The sequence below is a fragment of the Diceros bicornis genome, chromosome 18 (genome assembly GCF_020826845.1).
Source record: "Diceros bicornis minor isolate mBicDic1 chromosome 18, mDicBic1.mat.cur, whole genome shotgun sequence".
In the NCBI taxonomy this organism is placed as follows: Eukaryota; Metazoa; Chordata; class Mammalia; order Perissodactyla; family Rhinocerotidae; genus Diceros; species Diceros bicornis.
This window is the reverse complement of record NC_080757.1, coordinates 30,995,655-31,015,608: the sequence shown is the minus strand read 5'-3', so window position 1 is coordinate 31,015,608 and position 19,954 is coordinate 30,995,655. Positions and strand designations below refer to the sequence as shown.

Genomic DNA, 19,954 nt, shown 5'->3' with positions numbered 1-19,954 from the left:
TTCTTTCCCATTGTCAGAAAACACCTGGCCTAACTCTGCATCAACTAGAAATATCTTTTATTGGGGCACTTGAAGTACCCATAGGCACTGTTCTTTGAGGAATATGCTGGAATCCATGGCCCCTCCTTAAAATGTACTCTCAAACAATGGAGTGTAGATGAGGTGAAAAAGAAGCTGTACACATTATTGTTTCTTGGCGTCCAGCTGACAACCAGTGTTTTCTCACTTTGTCGCAGGAGGAGGAGGAAGTGACTGGCATTTTATTCATTCAACAGCTATTTTTAGAGATATTACTCCATATGAGGCATGATGTTGGCCAACTGTGGGGGATGCAAAAATGAGTCAGACAGTGTTTGCCCTGAAGAACTTACAGGGAAGATAAAATGCTCGTTTAACACAAATTTTTTGAATGCCTGCAATGTACAGATCCTCTTCTAGGCCCTGGAGATACAATGGGGAAAAAACAGACAAGCTCATGGAGCTCACATTTTCTTGGGTAAACAAGTAAACTAATAAATAAAGAAGACAACTTCAGATAACGATAAATACTAAAAATAAAATAAAAGAGGATAACGTATTAGAGTGAGAGGCAGGATAAGTTTGGTGGAAATAACTTGGTAAGTTAGAGAAACAGAAAGTGCAGATGAAACAAAATGGGTAGAATAGTAGGACAGGGAGTTTCAAAGTAGTAGGCAGGAACCAGATCATGACTCCTTGTAGACTAGGGGTCTGCAAACTCTTTCTATAAAGGGTCAAATAATAAATATTTTAGGCTTTGCAGGCCATATGGCCTCTATTGCAACTATTCACTTCTAACATTGAGACAATATGTAAAAGAATGAGTGGGGTTGTGTTCCAATAAAATTTTATTTATGGACACTGAAATTTGAATTTCATATACTTTCACAAGTTACAAAATATTTTGATTTTTTTTCAATGTAAAAACCATTCTTAGCTCATAGGCTATACCAAAACAAGTGATAAACTGGATTTGGCTTACAGGTCTCAGTTTGCCAACCCCTGGTGTAGACTATGTTAAGGAGTTTGGATTTTATTCCAAGCGCAATTACAAGGTTTCAATAAAGGAAAGTATTGTGATATGATTTATGCTTTGAAAGATCATCTGGCTTCAGTGGATTGGTGGGGGTATGAACAGAGGCAGAGAGACTAGTTCAACTACGAAACTGTCATAGGAGTACCAATGTGAAACAATGGTAGCTTGGATGAGGGTGATAGTAATGGAGTTAAAAAAAAAAAATTAAAAGGAGACCAACTTGAAATATATTGCATAAGTACAGTTGAAAATACATGTGTATGAATCATTATAATACAAAATAGAGAGTATTAATATAAATTACTCCAAGAAATCAGAGAGTACGACCTAGAGTTGAAGGAGCCTGAGCCTTTCACTGGAATAAGTTTTTGACAAGAGGAGATGGGAGGGGCGTCAGGCTGGCAAGACAACTTGTTTCCTGAGAGTTTGCATGGTGATGGGGAAAGAACTTTGGTGTGAGATAGACTTGGCCTCTCCAAACCTCCTGTCCTCATCTGTAAAAAAGGACCATAATATTAAACTGTAAGCTTCTTGAGGCCAGGGACCATCTCACTTGCCTCTCCATATCCCCACAACCTAGCTGATCAATAATCTAACATCAATTCAATAAGTATTTATTGACCTACTATACACTATGGCATATGCTAGCTGTTAGGGAATACACACACACACACACACACACACACACACAGTCACTGAGTCACTGTCCTTGTAGAGCTTACAGGATTAAAGAGATAATTGCACTAATAGGTAATTACTGTGCTACAAAGAAACAGTATTTGGTGCTCCGAGAGATGTAACAGGGACTTAATGTTATCTTGGGATCAGACAAGGCTTATGTGCAGAAGTGACTTTTACATTGATTGTCAAGGGAAAAGAAAGGGATGATTAATTAAAGTCATAAAGAAGGAGGAAGAACAGTATGTGCAAGAGAGGAACGAGCCTGACATGTTCAAGGATCTAAAAATTGGAGAGAGAAAGGAAACAAGTGGGCACAATGCAACTGAAGCTAGAAGATGGAGAAGACCCAGAACATCCAGAGCCTTGTAGGCCAGGATAAGAACTGAGGATTTTAACCCAGGCTTAATGAGAAGTTATAGGTGAGTTTTGGGTTCACACAGACCTGGCTTTAATTCCCAGTTCTGCCACTTGTTAAAGTGCTAGAATTATTGAATGAATGACTTAGCCTATCTTGCAAGAATATTGTGAGAAATAAATGATGAAATTATCTGTAAAAGAACACCAGTTGACTTTCATTAAGTGTTAGTTTTTCTTTCCTGGTGCACAGGGCAAATGCAAGGAGTAGTGCAAAATTGGTTCAGAAATTGGGTTAAATGCCCAGCTAAGGAATCCTTATTTTGTAGATCACAGGGAGCGAAATGGAACTATGAGGATAGTCCCCCACCTAGCAATGTCCACACATAAGTCAAACCCACTTGATCTAAGCCCCTACTCCATACTTCTACAAGAGAGAGTGGGGTGGGTGTCTAAAGATCAATATGGCATAGGTCCTGTCCTCAAGGAGTTTAATTCATTAGATAAAGTTATAAGTGGGAAAATGGGATGTTAAAAAAGGGTGTAGTAGGAGAATGAAAGAAAAGCCAAATAGTTAAGAGTGCTGTTCTCTGAATGAAGGCTTGTCATCTGGCAGGAAAGTTGGAATGCTTTTGCTTTTGCCCCTGTGGCTGCTTATTTTAATTCCATGAGGGCCCAACAGGATTCAGAAAGCTGTGAATTGGCCACATATCTTGGACCTCTGTGTATGAATCAGACAGCTGATCCTGGGCTTCCCTTCTTTGTATCCTTTAGAAATGTAAAATAGCTTGCCAGAGCTCTCTCTCTCTGCAGGCAAGAGGTGCATTCCTCTGCTGGAAACAAAACAAAACAAAAATCTCAGCATCCAAGGAAGCTTCACCAGAAGAAGAGATCTTATCCCGTGAAAGAGGTGTCAGAAGCTGCCCATCCTCAGAAGAGGAGTGGTGGCGTGGCAGTCCCAGCCTTCAGATCTCTAACGCCACTTGGTTTTGAGTCCCTGCTATTGTTCAGCTTTATCCACTGCAACCTTTAAAGAGCTTATACTTCTTTAATGAACAAAAATTATCTTGACAATTTCTCTTAAAAAGTGGTCTAAAACAAGTGAAAATCTATCTAGACATCTTACAATTCAATGATATAGCAGTGTTCCAAGGAAAAGGAAAAGCAAAAAGTTTGTCTGAATTAATGACCAATGTGCCTATTTTCAGTTCATAGTGTCCTAAAAGTGCCCATTCATAAAGCCCAGATAATCATGAAATAAAACATAATAATAATGTATAATAATAAAATATGATAAAGAATATAATAATAATAAGGAAGCCCAGATAATCCTGTTTAGGCGTGGAGCTCTTTCAGGCCATCAGGAGAACTGGACTGGTATGTCCTGCCATACAGACAATCAACATTTCTGTTGATCAGCTCCTGACTCTGCCATCCTTGTTGCAGTCAAATCCATGCATGCCCGCCCTGCAGGCTGTGTACTGCGCCAGTTTCTGGGTCAGCTCTGGCTTGGGCAGGAAGAACTGATGCAGGGAGCCTGGGCACCTGTACTGCCCAGTGCCTAGTGCCTGGCCACTGGGCAGACCTCCCAGATGGTGACTGCTTGATAACTGAACTTTTGCCCCAGATTCCCACACTACGCCACTCCTCTCCCTAAAGGGATTTATATACCTCATTCTTGTCTCCTGGTAACAGAATGTTACCTAAATTATGCCTGAGAAATCTACTCCCCTCAGACACCTTACCTTGCTGGTCAGGATACACCCACCCTTAGAGTCTGTCTGAGCAATCACCTAGCATTTATCTAGTGGTGTGATGATAAATGTTTAACAGTTGGCTCTCTGGGAAAAAAGTGTGTGTATACACACACACACACATACACATACGTCTATTATAAATTTTACTGATAGAAAGGATATGTAGCACACAATTTACAAATCATAATAAAATATATAATACTCTTCATTGCAAATTCCTATAGCCTATTGACTCTCCCAAAATGTTTTTGTTTATTTTTATCAAACTCTTGAATCTGTAAGCCAACCTATAGCTGCAATTAATGGACAATGTAGTTGCCATGTAAATGTTGGCTGATATTTTCATTTACTTTAAGGAATTAAAACAAAAACGAGGCCAGCCCCGTGGCTTAGTGGTTAAGTGCGCAGCGCTTCGGTACCGGCAGCCCGGGTTTGGATCCCCGGCGTGCACTGACGCACCGCTTCTCCGGCCATGCTGAGGCCGCGTCCCACATACAGCAACTAGAAGGATGTGCAACTATGACATACAACTACCTACTGGGGCTCTGGGGGAAAAAAAAGGAGGAGGATTGGCAATAGATGTTAGCTCAGAGCTGGTCTTCCTCAGCAAAAAGAGGAGGATTGGCACGGATGTTAGCTCAGAGCTGATCTTCCTCGCAAAAAAAATAAATAAATAAATAAAAATTAAAAAAAAAAACGAAATAACAAAGACGTATGTTGGAACTTCACTCGTTTGTCAATGACAAACAAATTTTTGTTGAATCAAGTAATAATTTTTGAGTACTGGAAGACTATTTCCTCAATTTTTTGTGCTATTCACGATGTAATAGAGATAGAAACTTTTAATCTGCATTATTAACATTTTCTCTACCACTTTCTTAAGTCTAGACCAATGGTCAGCAAATTTCTCCTATAAAGGGCCAGAGAGTAAATATATTAGGCTTTGTGTGCCACATATGGTCTCTGTCACATATTCTTCTTTGTGGGTGTGTGTGCATGTGTGTGTGTGTGTGTGTGTGTGTGTGTGTGTCTGTGTTTTATAATCCTTTAAAAATGTAAAAATCAAAACCATCCTTAGCTCCTGGGCCATACAAAACCAGACCTCTGGCTGGATGTGGCTTATGGAACCATAGTTTACCAATACCTGGTCTAGACAGTTCACAAAATAAAAAAATCAAGCCCTGATTTATAGCATTTGCTGATTTCTATGGTGTAAATATTCCCACCATGGCCAATTTCAAGCTACCAATGTGATGTCACTAAAATGACTGGGAAGAGATGTGCAGCAGTACACAATTATATACTATTTCCCCCATACAGATACAATAGATATCAATAACCTCAAGAGCATAAATAATTGTAAAATGCAGTAAAATAGCGAGTGATGAGTTTTAAGTATTGTCTTTGTCTTTAAAATAATTTATTTAACTTTAAGTTTATACAATTTAATTTTTAATGATGGCTGTGTTTAACCACCAGCTCGCAAAATTCCTGAAATTTTAACAATCAATTCTCATGAGCCATATGGGTCAACTCCAGCATCCTACTGCATTTATCCCATCTAAATGTGGACAGGGGCCAAGCTCTGACTTCCTCCATCTCTCTATTTGTGTTGCCTCTAAAAGCTACCCTATCACACCACCTAGTCTTAGATGTGACATGATAAGTGGATTTTTGCACTCTGTACTTTGATCAATCTGAGACCTTCCCAACTCTTAGTTTGATGTTCTAGGAAAACCAATAGGTGAATCTACTAAGGAAAGATATCCTACAAATGTAAAGAAAAAAGTGATTTCTATATGATCTGGGCTTGAGGATTACTTAAGCTTCCAATAACTCGACTAGTGCAGATTATTCAGACTTGCTCATCCCAAAACTGCAGAAATTACTGAAGAAAGTTTTGTTTGAAGGCACCCCTGGTTAGGTGACCAAATAAACACATGAGAGGTGAAACTCCATCAGTCTCACTGGAGATACTGGGCTGGCAATAGCTGGGCCTCTGGAAAACTAGTATTCATCCAACAAACATTTTATGCTAGGTTTGGAAAAAAGAAAGAACTATTAGTAGTAGTAAGAATCATAAAAATGATAATACCTTTCATTTCAAAAGCCAAAGGAATAACGAGAAAGAACAAATTTAGATAGGAGCCATAATAAGGTGAACTATTAGGACAGAAATAAAGAAGCAAATGGATCAGTGGAGCTTTTTTAGTGGTTACTTGTAGTGCTTATGTACTTTCAAAAAGCCAAACATTTAGACATTCCCACTTCCTGTCAGTATATGTGCGTAGCCCTATCAGATAGCAGGCAAACTAAGACAGTACACAATGTATACAGGTAGGCACATATTATTTTATGGATGGCACAATGTACAAATGAATATAGCCTTCCAATTCCAGCTTTGCTTTTAATCTTCTAAAAGTAGTGGGTGCAGGAAGGCTTTACTAGTGTCCAAAAAAAAAATTCCTTTGCCCTTAATTTAAATCATTGTTTTTCTAGGGAAATTTAATTTGGGAAAAAAATGTTTTTCTAATTAACTGGAAGGCTGTGTGCTATGCAAACAATAAAGATTCTTGTTTGAAAGTAATGCATGCCCCTGCTCCTAGGACTACCAAGGGAATTTAAAATAAAAAATGCAAGCAGCCCTGACCTCGTATTTTGCCAGAGCTAAACAGAATTCCCAGATCCAGAGTTTTCAAGTCAGTTCCCAATTTAAAACCCACAAATGTTGAGCAGGTTCGTGCTTCAGCAAGACACATCTTCTCATCCCTAGAAACAACTGTATTTGATCTCTCTGGGTTTCTCGGCACATCCCTCTCTCCCTCTTTCTTCCTCTTGCACTATGGTTGGCCTGAAAGGTTAGACACTGCACAATTAGATGGATCAGAGGAAGATTTCATAATGCTCTGGTGCTGGGCTAGTGAGTCAAGCCAAATTCCATTCATTAGCTAAGGCGCCGGGGTGAGTGTGGCCAGTAAGAATGCTGTTTTGGTTCCATAGAAGTGCTGATAGGGAATAGGAAATAAATTTTTATTTTTTTCGTTCCTGAGAGGCAGTATGGACAAGTGAAGATTCTGGGATGCCGGGAATCTGGAGGCCAGGAGTTAATCTCCATCTCAACCACTTAATGGGCAGCTCAAGCAACTTCCGTTCTCTTTTGACTGTATTTTTTCTATTCTGTTTTCTTATTTTTTACGTACCAGCATCAGATTTCAGTCTACCTTAGACTTTAAGCATTCCGAAGTCAAGAATCAAGCATTGGGGCCTGCCCTGTGGCGTAGCGGTTAAGTGTGCGTGCTCCGCTGCTGGCGGCCCAGGTTTGGATCCCAGGCGCGCGCTGATGCACCGCTTGTCAGGCCATGCCGTGGCGGTGTCCCATATAAAGTGGAGGAAGATGGCCACGGATGCTAGCCCAGGGCCAGTCTCAGCAAAAAAAGAGGAGGATTGGCAGATGTTAGCACAGGGCTGATCTTCGTGAAAAAAAAAAAAAGAAGAATCAAGCATTCATTTCACCCAACAATTACTGAGCCACCTATACTATGCTAGGTCCTATGATAGGTGCTCTGGAAACTGGTATTGATCTGACATGGTCCTAGCCCTCAAAGAGTTTATAGACTACAGAAGAGACGGATGTCTTAAAAAATAAAGCAAAACAATAAAGCAAGTGCAATGTAAGAGACATATTAAAATTACTATGGGAAAATTGGCAAAGGCGCTTCCCTTGGAAAGCCAGGCAAAGCTACGGAAAAGAAAAGAACTTGAGTGAGTCCTGTTTGAATGAAAAGGAAGAAGATCTGGGGACAGAGGAGAGCATACCAGAAGAGAAAACAGCAAAAGATCTGAGGTCAAGTGACTGGTGAGGCTAAAGTGGAGGGTTTGGGTGGAGCCTGGGCAAGAGGAAAGAAGATAACTTCTAAGTATACTCCTAATTTATGAACAGGATAAAACAATTCTGGGCTTTGAGGCATTTGAGACTTTAGGGAGAACCTGGACAACAGCAGGTGTGGGGTTTTTTTAAATCAATTGAATACAAATTAATTGGACATTGCCACAATATTATCTCTTTATGCCTTTACTTTTGCATAGTCTTCATCTCTCAAAAAGGTGGCCTGAAATTTAAGAGTATTATCAGCTAAAGCAGGATGTGTTAATCACAGAGTCCACACCACGAGGTTTGAAATTTACCTGAGCTTTAGACTAAGTTCTCTGCTTGTGCATCCTAACACTTTTGGTCGTGAATTTTCCACTCTTGTCGCTGATTCTGTGACATTTCTCCTCATATTATAGACTTCAGGTGACAAGGTCAGACCTTCAGGAGCTCTTTTTCTTCTTATGCTTTTGGCCTTTGGTTTTTATAGCTGCCATCAGGAAAATGGCAGTGTTCAGCTAGAACTCTCCTGCTCAAATGACTCTATATTTCCAAAGCTTAGATAAAAATGAAATATTTGTTAAAATAACAAAACGTCACATTTAAAATATTCATAGTTATTAGATATAAATACAGTGAATCACAGTCTAAGCCAGAGCCAAATTTTAAGAAATACTAACACCTAGGTTCTGTCTGGTGTCTTTCTTGCTAATGTTCAACTGCTATGAGCCACTGCATGATTAAACCCTGCTTCTATTTCCCAGACCTAAGTAGAAACAGTTGCCCTGATCTTTATCTTAAAATTATAAGTCTTATATAGTTTTAAACTTCATATACATGGCTCTAGCCCTTCAGGGATTCAGAGCAGGCTTATACGTGATTTTCTCATGGCTTTAATATTAAGTTTTTAAACTGCCTACACATAACTTTCCAGAGAGACCATGCTAAGTTGCCTTCTTAGAAGTCCCAGTTGGATCTCAAAGTGATTCATGCTCCCTCACTTTCCCTCCCTCATTCTTTAAACAACCAGAAGCTCCTTCATGTCAAAAGAGTCCACCAACGGAAGGAAGTACATAGAGGGAAAAGACTATTGGTTGCCCCAGAATAGACTGCACATTCCAACATGGAGAATTTTTTTCCTTCCATGTGAATCTTCTCTTTCTCTAGCCCTTCCCCTTTGAAATCCAGATATGTTGTAAGATTTAATTAGACTAAAATGCTTAAAACTTTCTATTAACTCCCAAAGCAGAACCACATCTCCTTACAAACCTGCTTCTATTTGTTTTTCGTTTCGCTTTTCAAGAAGCCAGGCCTTCTTTTCCACCAGAAACATGCTTTGTAAAACATATTTCAATGGAACATAAACAGTTTTCATTCAAAAATAAATTGTTGTTTCTTCAGAAATTTTAAAGATTGTATCTTTGAGCAATTTTTCATTAATCACTTGAAAATAATCGGGTATTGTTCCCACTAATCCCTAGCTCTTCTTTTGGGATGTCATGCTGAATCCTTAGCATGGAACCAGAAGCTCTTGATTCTCAGCCTTGAGCTTGGAGCTCCACTACATCAGTCAATCATGTATGTTTCAGTGACAACCAAGAATATTTTGTTCTCAGAATTTTCCTATATTCTTTGCTTTTTCTAGATGTCCTTGCACATTTGCTGCTGATTTTCATTTTGTTTTGTTTGCAATAACTCCTTCAATGATTCTTTTTTTTTCTTTAGCTAGAATTATGTGCAATGTTATTCTCTGATTACAAACTCTCTCCAATTTGACTTTCAGAGACTTGGCATCTTTAAGAGCTAATAGCTCATAAGCAGAATAAAACATTTTAGAAAAAAAATTATACATACATACATACATATATATATATATATATAACACATATATTAAAATATATGTATTTATAAGAAGGTATAGGCCTGATTTGAGAGTTAACATATAACCTTAATCATTTGACTCTAGTTAGATTTTACAATATGCCTGAGAGCTTCAAAGGGCGAGAGACTGGAAAAGGAGAACATTCACATGGAAGAAAAATATCTCCATGTTGGAAAAACCAGTCTATTCTGGATATACACGTGTGTATGTATATGCATACAATCAAAACAATACAAAAAATACAATGTATTTTACTTGTAAAATATTTAGTAAGCACCTTCTAAGCACCAAACACACACATCTATATACCATAGAGGAAAAAAATGAATGACGCTTTTCCTATTGTCAAGTTCCGCACAATCTAACAAAAGAAAGAGACATATACAATAAAGCATAATATGTGTGCAATAAATCTTGTTTTTATATGAATAAAGGACTTTGGGAACACAGAAACAGGTGTATTTATTTAATTATTCCTGAGGAATTTAGAGTTGGCTTTGCTAAGTCTTAAAGGATTAGTAGGGTTTCACCAAGCAAAGGTTGGAAGATGAGCAAAAGACACAGAGGCATAAAAGTACACAGAATAATCAGGTACAGGGACGTATAAAATAAGGACTTTGCTTTGGGAAATGATAGGAGATGAGGATAGCAAAGTAAGGTTAAACCAGATTATGAAGGTCCTTGAACACCTTGTTAAGATTTTATCTTATTTTGAGAGCGACTGGACGCTATGAAAAGATTTTAAATGGAGGAATGAAATAATTAAATCTGCATTTTTTAAACTATAATTCAGGCTATAGTAAGAGGATTGTATATAAAGATGAAGAGAGGAACAGAAAAATCAATTAGGAGAGTTGATCAGTTGATCAATCAGGTCTACAAAAAAAAAATCTATTGCAGAGGTGTTGCTCATGATTATAAAGGCCTGCTCTAGAGTAATTTCAGTGTGAGGAGGAGAGGGAAATTTATGGGAGGCATTTAAAAAGTAGAACCTACAGGGTTTAGTAATCAACTGATTGTGAGGAATCGGGGAAAAAGAAGAGGCAAGGATCCTCTGACGTTTGGGGTTGGGTGATTGGATACGTGGTAGTGCCATGAGCTAAAATTGAGAAAACAAGAAGAGAAACATATTTTGGCAAGGACAAGTACTTAGGGAACACTCAAGTGGAGTGGGAGACACTCAGGTAGAGATTTACAGGAGAAAGTTAGAGCTTCAGAGAGAGGCTGGACCCAGAATTACAGTTTCAAGAGTCATAGTTGGAGCCATAAAAGTGAATAAGGTCACTACTCAGGGCAAGCATGTGTGGAGTGAAAAAAGAGCCAAACCCCCAAGGAATATCACATCAAAGGGAGAAGGAAAGGAGGAACCAGGGAGAGCCTGGAAAAAGGAGGTCAAGACGTAGGAGAAGCAGAAGAGAGGGTGCAACTAAAACAAAGGGGAAAGAAGTTTGCAAAAAGCAGGGCAGGCTAAAGTGGCAGGATTTCCTGGGAAGAGGCTGTTGCAGATGATAAGAGCACTAGGAATTTTAGGAGAACAATTTTCAGAGAGTGAGGAGAGCGAGCTAGATTCCCAGGAGCATAAAGAGGATGCAGGGGTAGCAACTCTAAAGCAGAGGGATTGTAGGACTCGAGGGGAGCAGCAGGATTTAGGGATGGTTTGCCTTCAATTTTGAAGTATTTAAGTGTCATAGAGAATATAATTTAAATGTTAAGGCCTATCGCTTGTCATCATGAGGTTTACAAATGTGCAGGCCTTGTCTTCCATGTGAGTTAAACTCCTCCCTCATTTAGGATTGCCTTAAGTCCTGCCATGTGTAAACTGTTACTTAAGACACTTTTACTGATGATGCACAATTTATCTTTCCTGACCAACCTTTTTTCAACCAATGGAAAATGTTATGAAAGAACATAGTCTCACAACAAAATGGGGTATTAGAACTTAGATGATTTAACTGTGAATGAACACCCACCTTGGGGATGTTGGGTGTAGAGAGAGCATTGAAGAGGTCAGCCACAAATTCCAAATCCTTGGGCTGAAGAGAAGACAATGAAAAAGCCTGGGAGACGATATCAGGGAGGAGAAGAAGAGCTGGGGAGGAGTGTACAAGACACTAAAAGAAGAGAATGCTTCCAGAAGGAGGAGGTGTCGAATGTTGTGTAAAGAAATGAAAGGAGGCTTCTTTATTTGGACTACAAGTGTCACTGGGACCTTGAAATAGCACTTTCAGTAGAATGGTGAAGCAGAAACTAGACTTGGGGAGTGAACAGAAGGTAATGTCCTAATGAACCATTCACTTCTCACATGCAATAAATAATCTTCTATATACAATGAATTTTTCTACGTAACATGCCTGAGTGTGTGTGTGTCTATATACATATATACATGCATACACATATGTATATTTAAGGTATATTAATCACTGTGGAATGATTACTTCTTTTCCACTTTTGTTTTAAAAAAAATAATTGTGAACTTGGAAACTGACTCATCATCCCCAGGAGAATTGCTAGATGTGCCAATATAGGGAAGAGAGAGTAAACTTACTGATTTTGAGAGAGATTACATGGTAGAGTTCCTATGATGCTTCTTGATATATGACTGAATTTTATTCTCTCTCTGTCTCCTCTCACCCTTCTCTCCTTCCAGTGGAATGGAGCATGTCTAAAGACTTTTGTCCTTTGGCTGGAGAAATCATCATGGAAAACCTGCAGACCCTGAGATGCACAATCACAGGACTTAAAACGGTAAACGCCAAATCTTCCCGTTAGACTTCCCAATCCCCTGCCCCTGATGTTTGTGCAGGGATTTTGGTAGCAAATGCCTACTCTGCAAGCCACAGCCAACGCCCAGTCCTCTGGCAACAACTGCCACTTGTTAAGTGTGATATGTCTGGTATCCATAATCTGAACCCTACAAAGGAATGAGCAGACAGCATGAACCACTTTGTAAGCTGCCATGTTCTATGGAGATCAGAAAAAGACTGGCCTCATGCAAGCCTTGAAAGCTGCTGCTTTCTAGATCACAGTCTAATCTTCGGGGGGGATCAAAGGCTCTGAGAGATCCAATTTTGACTCCCTGTCTGATGGTAAAAATAACAGCCTCATCTAACCCTCACCCCCACAGCCTCGGTTGAGATCAGTCATCAATTGGAGTCACACAATTTCCTGAGAGAAATCCTTTACCCTTGATTAAAAAAAGAAATCTGTCTAAATCTGCTTTCACAAAAAAGAAACGATATATGGTGGCGCTACATTTCTCAGTAACCTGAACCAATTTAAACTGTGAATGAAAAACTGGAACAAACTGTGCTTATTTGTTTAACCAATCTAAACTTAAACATTAATTATTTATAGAACTATAAACCATATGAGCATATGAATTGCAAAAAATAAAAACACTTATTAGCAAATCAGTTCAGACTGGAACAAACACTATATTTCCTCAAACAATTAAAATGCAACAAAACTTGATCATCAAAATCTTTTTTTAATCAAAAATTTTTTAAAGTAAATTTAAATCAAATCTGTATTTTTTTGGTCCAATTCAAATAATTAATATCTTAGGACCTTTATATGCAAAACGTAGAGGGAGAATTTGGTTGTTGCTGTTGTTTTTCTAAAAGGTTAGTCAACTAAAACAATTATCTACAAAGTATAATCCCGAAATCCAGCATTAAAAAGGTGCATTAGGTTGCATCTCTTTAAGTTTGAACCAGCTTATTCTAATAGATTTCTTGGTGTTTGGGTTACCACCACAGAATTTTGACTTGTAGTCTTCATCACATGTCTAGACCAGGGGCCAAAACTGTGTATCACCAGAACAAACAAATCCCTGAGTGGGGGGTCCCCAGAGATGATCTTGGCAGAAGACTCATTTCCAACCCTATAGCTCACATGATGGAAGAGGGCCAGAAGAGAACCCTAGGGAATTTCCATTGCTTAAAAGAAAAAGTGATATGGTGATAAAAATGGAAAACTCTCCACAGAGAGTTTCTCTAATATTTGAACTAATTTTTATAGAGATTAAGTTTTTCCACTTGGTCGTCCAATGAGAGCAATGCAGACACTATCCTAATCACATAAAAGCCTAGAAGTAGATTTACACTTCTACAGAATCTCCATAACCTTGAGGTACACAGAAACCCATTTTTCATGTTAAAAAATTTAACTTTATCATATGGTAAGGCCAATATTATTAAATCCCTAGTAAAGGCTCTACAAAGATTGCTATTTTTTTTAACTTCAAACACCATTTTACAATTTTACAAGCAATGTTTTATCAAATGCTGGCTTCTAAAATGCCCCTTTGGGTTCATTGGGGAAAAAGAAAAACGCCTCAAAGCAAAAATATAAACCATACAAAACATTTTAAAAGATTATAAGCAAACAAAAACAATTTCTTAATTCTCTATGTCATAAGACATTAAAGAATATAAACCATTGTCTTAATAATGGTTTTAAAATAGAAAGTCAAATACCATATGATCTCACTCATAAGTATAAGATAAAAACAACAACAATCACACAGAGACAGAGATTGGATTAGTGGTTACCAGAGGGGAAGGGGGGAAGGAGGAGGGTGAAAGGGATGTTTAGGCACATGTGTGTGGTGATGGGCTGTAATTAGTCTTTGAGTGGTGAAAATGATGTAAGCTACACCGAAATCAAAATATAAATGATGTACACCTGAAATTTATATAATGTTATAAAGCAATGTTACTACAATGAAAAAAAGAAGAAAAACTAAATAAATAAATAAAAATTGAACTAACATCAAAGAATAAATTTTAAAAATGTCTGAATAGCTGAGTAAAGGATATTTATTGCAGCACTATTTATTGTGGCATAAAGTGGGGAAACAATCCAAACGTCCACCAATGAGAGATTGGTTAAATAAATGTCCACCAATGAGGTTCTGGTTGCCCACAGTGAAATACTATGCAGCCATTAAAAGAATGAAGCAGATCTTTAATTACTAATCTGAAAAGACGTTCATTATAACTTATTAATTTTATAAACAAGTCGATCAGCTAAAAAAGGTGATAGTGATTGCTTCTGGAGAGGGGAAAATAAGGAGAAAGAGGTGAGAGTGAGAAATTACTGTTTTTGGTAAACCTTACAGAACTGCGACTTTTAAAAATTGGTATATAATTGTTTTGGGGTGTCAGGAAAAGTATGATATTCCAATTTTGAAAAAAAGAAGGCACAAAAAAACTAAGAGGGCACCCCAAATACGTTTATTATCATATATAAACATAATAGTCAAGAAAAGCTAGAAAGCTAAAGTATAGGTAGTGGGATAGTTCATTCCCAAGGATGAACAAGTTCATCAGACACAGGAATCTGCCTCTAGGGTAAAAGTGATTAAATAAAATTCCCAATGCATCATTCTCTCTATTTCGATACTTTGCAGGGCCAACAGTATTTTGTTCAAGTCTCGGCTTATAACATGAAAGGATGGGGACCTGCTCAGACCACGACGCCAGCATGTGCCTCTCCTTCTAGTAGGTGGTGGCTGGGAACTCAAGCCTGGCAACAGGCTCCAACTCCAACTCCATCTTCGGGATGCCATTGCCATTCCCTCTCCCCACTGCTTAGGACTAACAAGACCTCCTCAGGGTAGCATCTGGGCCACATAATGATTCCTCTGCAGAAATGTTCCCCCGGGAGGCAACTCAGTGGAATGAAAGGAGAGGGAATTTGGAACCAGCAAGACTGAATTTGATACCCATTATACTTTTTATTAGCTGTGTGGCCTTCAAAAGTTACTTAAACTCTCTGGGTCTCAATTGAACATCTATAGAATGGGTCCAATCATACCCTTTCACAGGGCTTTCGTGGGGATGTAGCCAAGTGACACAATGGGACTGGCTGGCCCACAGTATATACAGTCCATTTTAGCTCTCATCTCCCCTTCCTCACCAGAAATCTAGCAAACCTTACTTACATTGTCAGAAGAAAAGCTTTCTTACTAACAGGCACTCTGCTATACTCTGCCATGAATATAATCTATACTATTTGTAGTGGTGGCTGAAAAAAACCAGAAAAATCATCTTCTAATTATTTGAAGATTTAATAATTCATGCCTGGTATATTTGGTAACTCTCTATTAACCAGAAAATTTAATTAACCAGAAGAAACCTCTCCAGACATACCATATGATAGATTTTTCTGCATAATGAGCCTATTGCTCTGAATTGTATTCTAATTTTTTTAAATCTTCACTAATGTGATAGCTAAAAATGGTATCATATGCTTCTTATGAGAGTTCAAACTGCTGCATCCTTTGTGGAACACAATTTACCGGATTAAATCAACCACCATAAGAACATTCATTTCTTTTCACCCCATACTTACACATCTAGGAATCTAACCTAAGGAAACAGATGCAAACAAACAATTATGTACAAATACGTGCACTGCAGCAATATATTGATATAGTGAAATATCATGTGTGGTGGGGAAGACAAATATCCAATATTAACTTAATGGTTAAATAAAGTATATATGCATATCCATACTATAGAACAAAATGCAACCACTAAAAATGGTGTTTTAAAAACCCATTCATTGCGTAGAAGAAATTCTTACAGTATAAGTTTTATGTAAAAAAAAAAAAACACAATTTTTTTAACATAACATTAAACTGCGAATTTGACTACAATTTAGTAGATGTGCCTGCATATAACTATCAAAATTTAACAGTGAATATTTGTGTTATGAGATTATGGTGAATATTTAGATTATGAGATTTAGTTTCCTTTTTTCTATATTTATATATTTTTCAAGTATTATGACAACCCCTTACCCAGGACTAATCACGAATCAGGTGGTATCTTATGGGTTTTCACATTCAGTGTCTCACTTTATCCTCACAACAGTCGTTCATCACTGTTCCTGTCTTGTGGATAAGCAACATTATCATAATCATCTGTATCACTGTCAACATCAGAGCTAACATTTATAAGACTCCCTATATGCTGCACATTAATCTAGAACTTTATATGGATTAACTCCATAACAGACCTATTGAGGTGATTTTTATTATTGGACCCATGTTCCTGATGAGGGAACTATTAACACCGAGGCACATACATACATAGACCCCAACATCACAAAGTTAGCAAGCAATGAAGTCAGGTCCAGACCCTATGGCCCTTGTTCCTAACCACTATGCTGTCCTCCTCCTCTATTAATAAGGAAATTGGGATTCAGAGAGCATGTTGCCTTGCCCAAGGTTGCAACTCTGGTACATGGCTGAGCCAGGATTCAAGCCTGAACTGGTCAAGACCCTGCTGTGGTAATTAGTGCCCTGCTATCAGGCAGACGTGCAGACTAAAAGCCAAGCAACCATTCTTGACAACCACCTCTGGTGGATACAGATACCTAAACCAGGTCATACAGAGCCTTGGACCAATACCAGAGATCTCTAAGGCTCCTGAGTCCCCTAGAATTTGATAATTTAATGATTCCAGTCTTATTTGGACATCTTTCTTATTAAAGACTTATCAGAAACACAAACTGGGAATATTGCAAGATTAAGGTACTAAGGGAACCAGTCTCATTCCAGGAGAGAAAAAAAAGAGTATGTATTATTGGAGATGGAGGAATAGAAGGGACAGAAAAGCAAAAAAATGCTAGTCGCATTTTTTTCGATCTGAAGGTGGGACACGGGGAAACCCACTACAAATGCATGCCCCATGCAAATTCTGATCTGTATATGAATGCATTTACTTATAAACATCAGATGTTCCGGTTCTATAAACTACAAATTCTATTCAGACACTCTCCCTCCCAGCCCATTTGAAGAGCTCTCTCCAGAATGACAAGAACAGTTGTCCTGGACTGGGAAGAGTCACTTATTACTTGGTAATTAACATAGCAAATGGCAACGCTTTCTAAAACATCACATTTGATTAGTAGAGGTATCTGGCAAAGAACTGAAATCCAAACACGTCATTATAGTTGCTGCAGACATGCCATATCACTTGGAAAGAACAATATAAAAACACTCTGGTTCTATTTATAAATAGAGTATGACATTGTGATGTAACATATATCAGTATTCAAATATTTACTAGAGGACAATGTATTCTAACATGACAGAGTAATTGGAAATTTGGTAATATGTTCCAGTAAGCTATAAAACTTTTTTTTATATTTTTACAAAAGGTCTTAATGTGTTTTTACAGACTTATGTTATATGGTATGGTACATAATAAGAGAAACGGACCCAGACAGGCTTGTCTGAGTTACGATCAGGAAAGCCCTGATATCGCCAGTGAATGTAAGCTCTGCATTGTGTTGCAATTGAAGTGTCTCATTACCAGAACAGTGAACTGTATTATGTGGCACAATCCGCTCTTTTCCTACCACACTAAGTTTACTCCTGTCAGGTTCCTGATTTCTTAATATATTTTCAATTTTCTCCCTCATCCCTAAAGTCTCCTATTTTATGTAGTCGTCAGAACCTTCCAAACATCTATGAGAAAAACTCATTCTTTCCAAAAACTTTGGCATCATGTCCAGTGCTCACTTGGGCTGCAACTTAGCATTAGCAATTTTCTAATGTATCATAAAGTCATCAGCTCAAGCTCACCGCTGATGCAACAGGGTTCAGCTGAAAGAGCCAGGTCCATTTCATCTCCCCTTGCATTGATGGCAGTATTAACACTCACTAGAATGTATTAGCATGTTCAGGGCCACATAATAATTCAGCCACCCAGAGGTTTTACTCAACCAAACAACGTTGCTCATCTTATCATGGGGCACTTCAGATGCATTCATCCAAATAAAGGAACAAACTCATAATGGCCTTTGGGAATCCATGAAAGCAAAATTTATTCTCACTGTGCCCAGATACCAGGGACACTACAGATAGTTCAAAGGCCATGTGGAGTTTGTTTCCTCAAACATTTCCAAATTTCCCAGTAAAAGACCTTTGTTAGCTCATTGTGCCTGAACACTGTCATGCTTCTTCCACAATGCCTCACCAACATTTAATGAGTGTCTCCTATGTGCCCAGAATGGTGCTTTACTTACATTATTTCTTTGAAACCTCAAATAACCTAAAAAGAGATTCAAAAATTCACTTTAGAGAAGAAACCTGAGGCAAAGAGAAATTAAGTCACAGTTCCTGCCCACAAGGGATAGAGTCTACAGAAGGTACCTATGCCAATTCCCTGTCTCCAGATTTGACCACAACTAAGCCACACCACACAGACTCCAACCAATCTCTGACCCTCCTTCCCAAAAGAAAAAAAAAAACATGTCCGTGGTATACGGAAATAAGCACTATATGGAGGGTCATGAGACTACATTATAGTCCTGGCTATGCCACCACCAAGCTCAGTAATATAGAACTGGAATGGTTATCTCTGAGCCTCAGTCGTCTGAGAGGTAAAATGGAGAAGGGTATATGTCGGAGGTTGGGAAGGAGGAAAGATCAGAAAATCTCTGAGGCCTTCTTCTTCATAGGGAATCATCTGATAGGGTAAGAAATGATGTTTCCATACTCACTGCTCAGGGAGTTAACCTTCCGTCAATGAATTCCCTTCTTTTTGAGTTATTTACATAATGCCTGCCATGTTACATTGTGCTGCACATCTAACATGCCTCTCATTTAATCCTCACAAAAATCTTGCGAGGTAGATTCTATGCTCCTTTTTCATATTGCAGAGGAGAAGACTTGTCAGTGTAAATAACTTGCCTTATAGACACTGAGCTAGGAATCAGAAGAGCCAGGATTCACACCCATGTTTATCTGACTCCAGAACCTATGTTCTTTCTAACTGTGATGTACTACTCGGCCTTGGATGGACCAATGTGGAATGCTTTTACCTAACTTTAACTGTCAGGGCATCTGCTTAAGTTTCCAAACAAGAGAGACTCCATACTATAAAATAAATCTAGAGGGAGGGAATTTGAAACTCATTCAACTAGAATTTAAGCCTCAGATACACTCATGAACTAACTGACTTTTCTAGGAAAGAATGAGTAGCATTTTTAGAGAAAGCATTTCAACCAAGAAGTGCTGTAAGTTGTTGCTTTTGAAAGGTTCAGAGAGAAAAACTGGAGGAAAGAAAATAGAGGGAAGAGGGATGGACTATGAAAAGACTGACCTGCTGAAAAAAAAATCCAGAGTTGGAGACAGCAGAATTACAATCTTGACATTAGTCCCATACGGGTTATTACTCTTGATATCATTATAGCCAAATGGAATGAAAATAGAAGGGGGAGAAAAATCTCAGTGGGTATTGCAATTTAAATTTGCCATGTAAGCTAATACTGTATATTTAGAGACTGAGCAGACAGGGTGGTTGGTGGCTCAGAGTGTGTGCAAGGGCTGCTGTGCCAGC

General features: G+C 38.3%; 1 protein-coding gene across 2 annotated transcripts in view; it reads left to right on the top strand.

Annotated features, from left to right (window-relative positions):
• Positions 1-19,954, top strand: part of ANKFN1 (ankyrin repeat and fibronectin type III domain containing 1) — a 281,192-nt gene that overhangs the window by 197,266 nt on the left and 63,972 nt on the right. For both annotated transcript variants that reach the window (XM_058559349.1, XM_058559350.1), the window contains 2 exons: positions 12,244-12,341; positions 15,010-15,100. In XM_058559349.1, the coding sequence (XP_058415332.1) occupies positions 12,244-12,341; positions 15,010-15,100 (189 nt within the window). The remainder of the gene's footprint in view (positions 1-12,243; positions 12,342-15,009; positions 15,101-19,954) is intronic.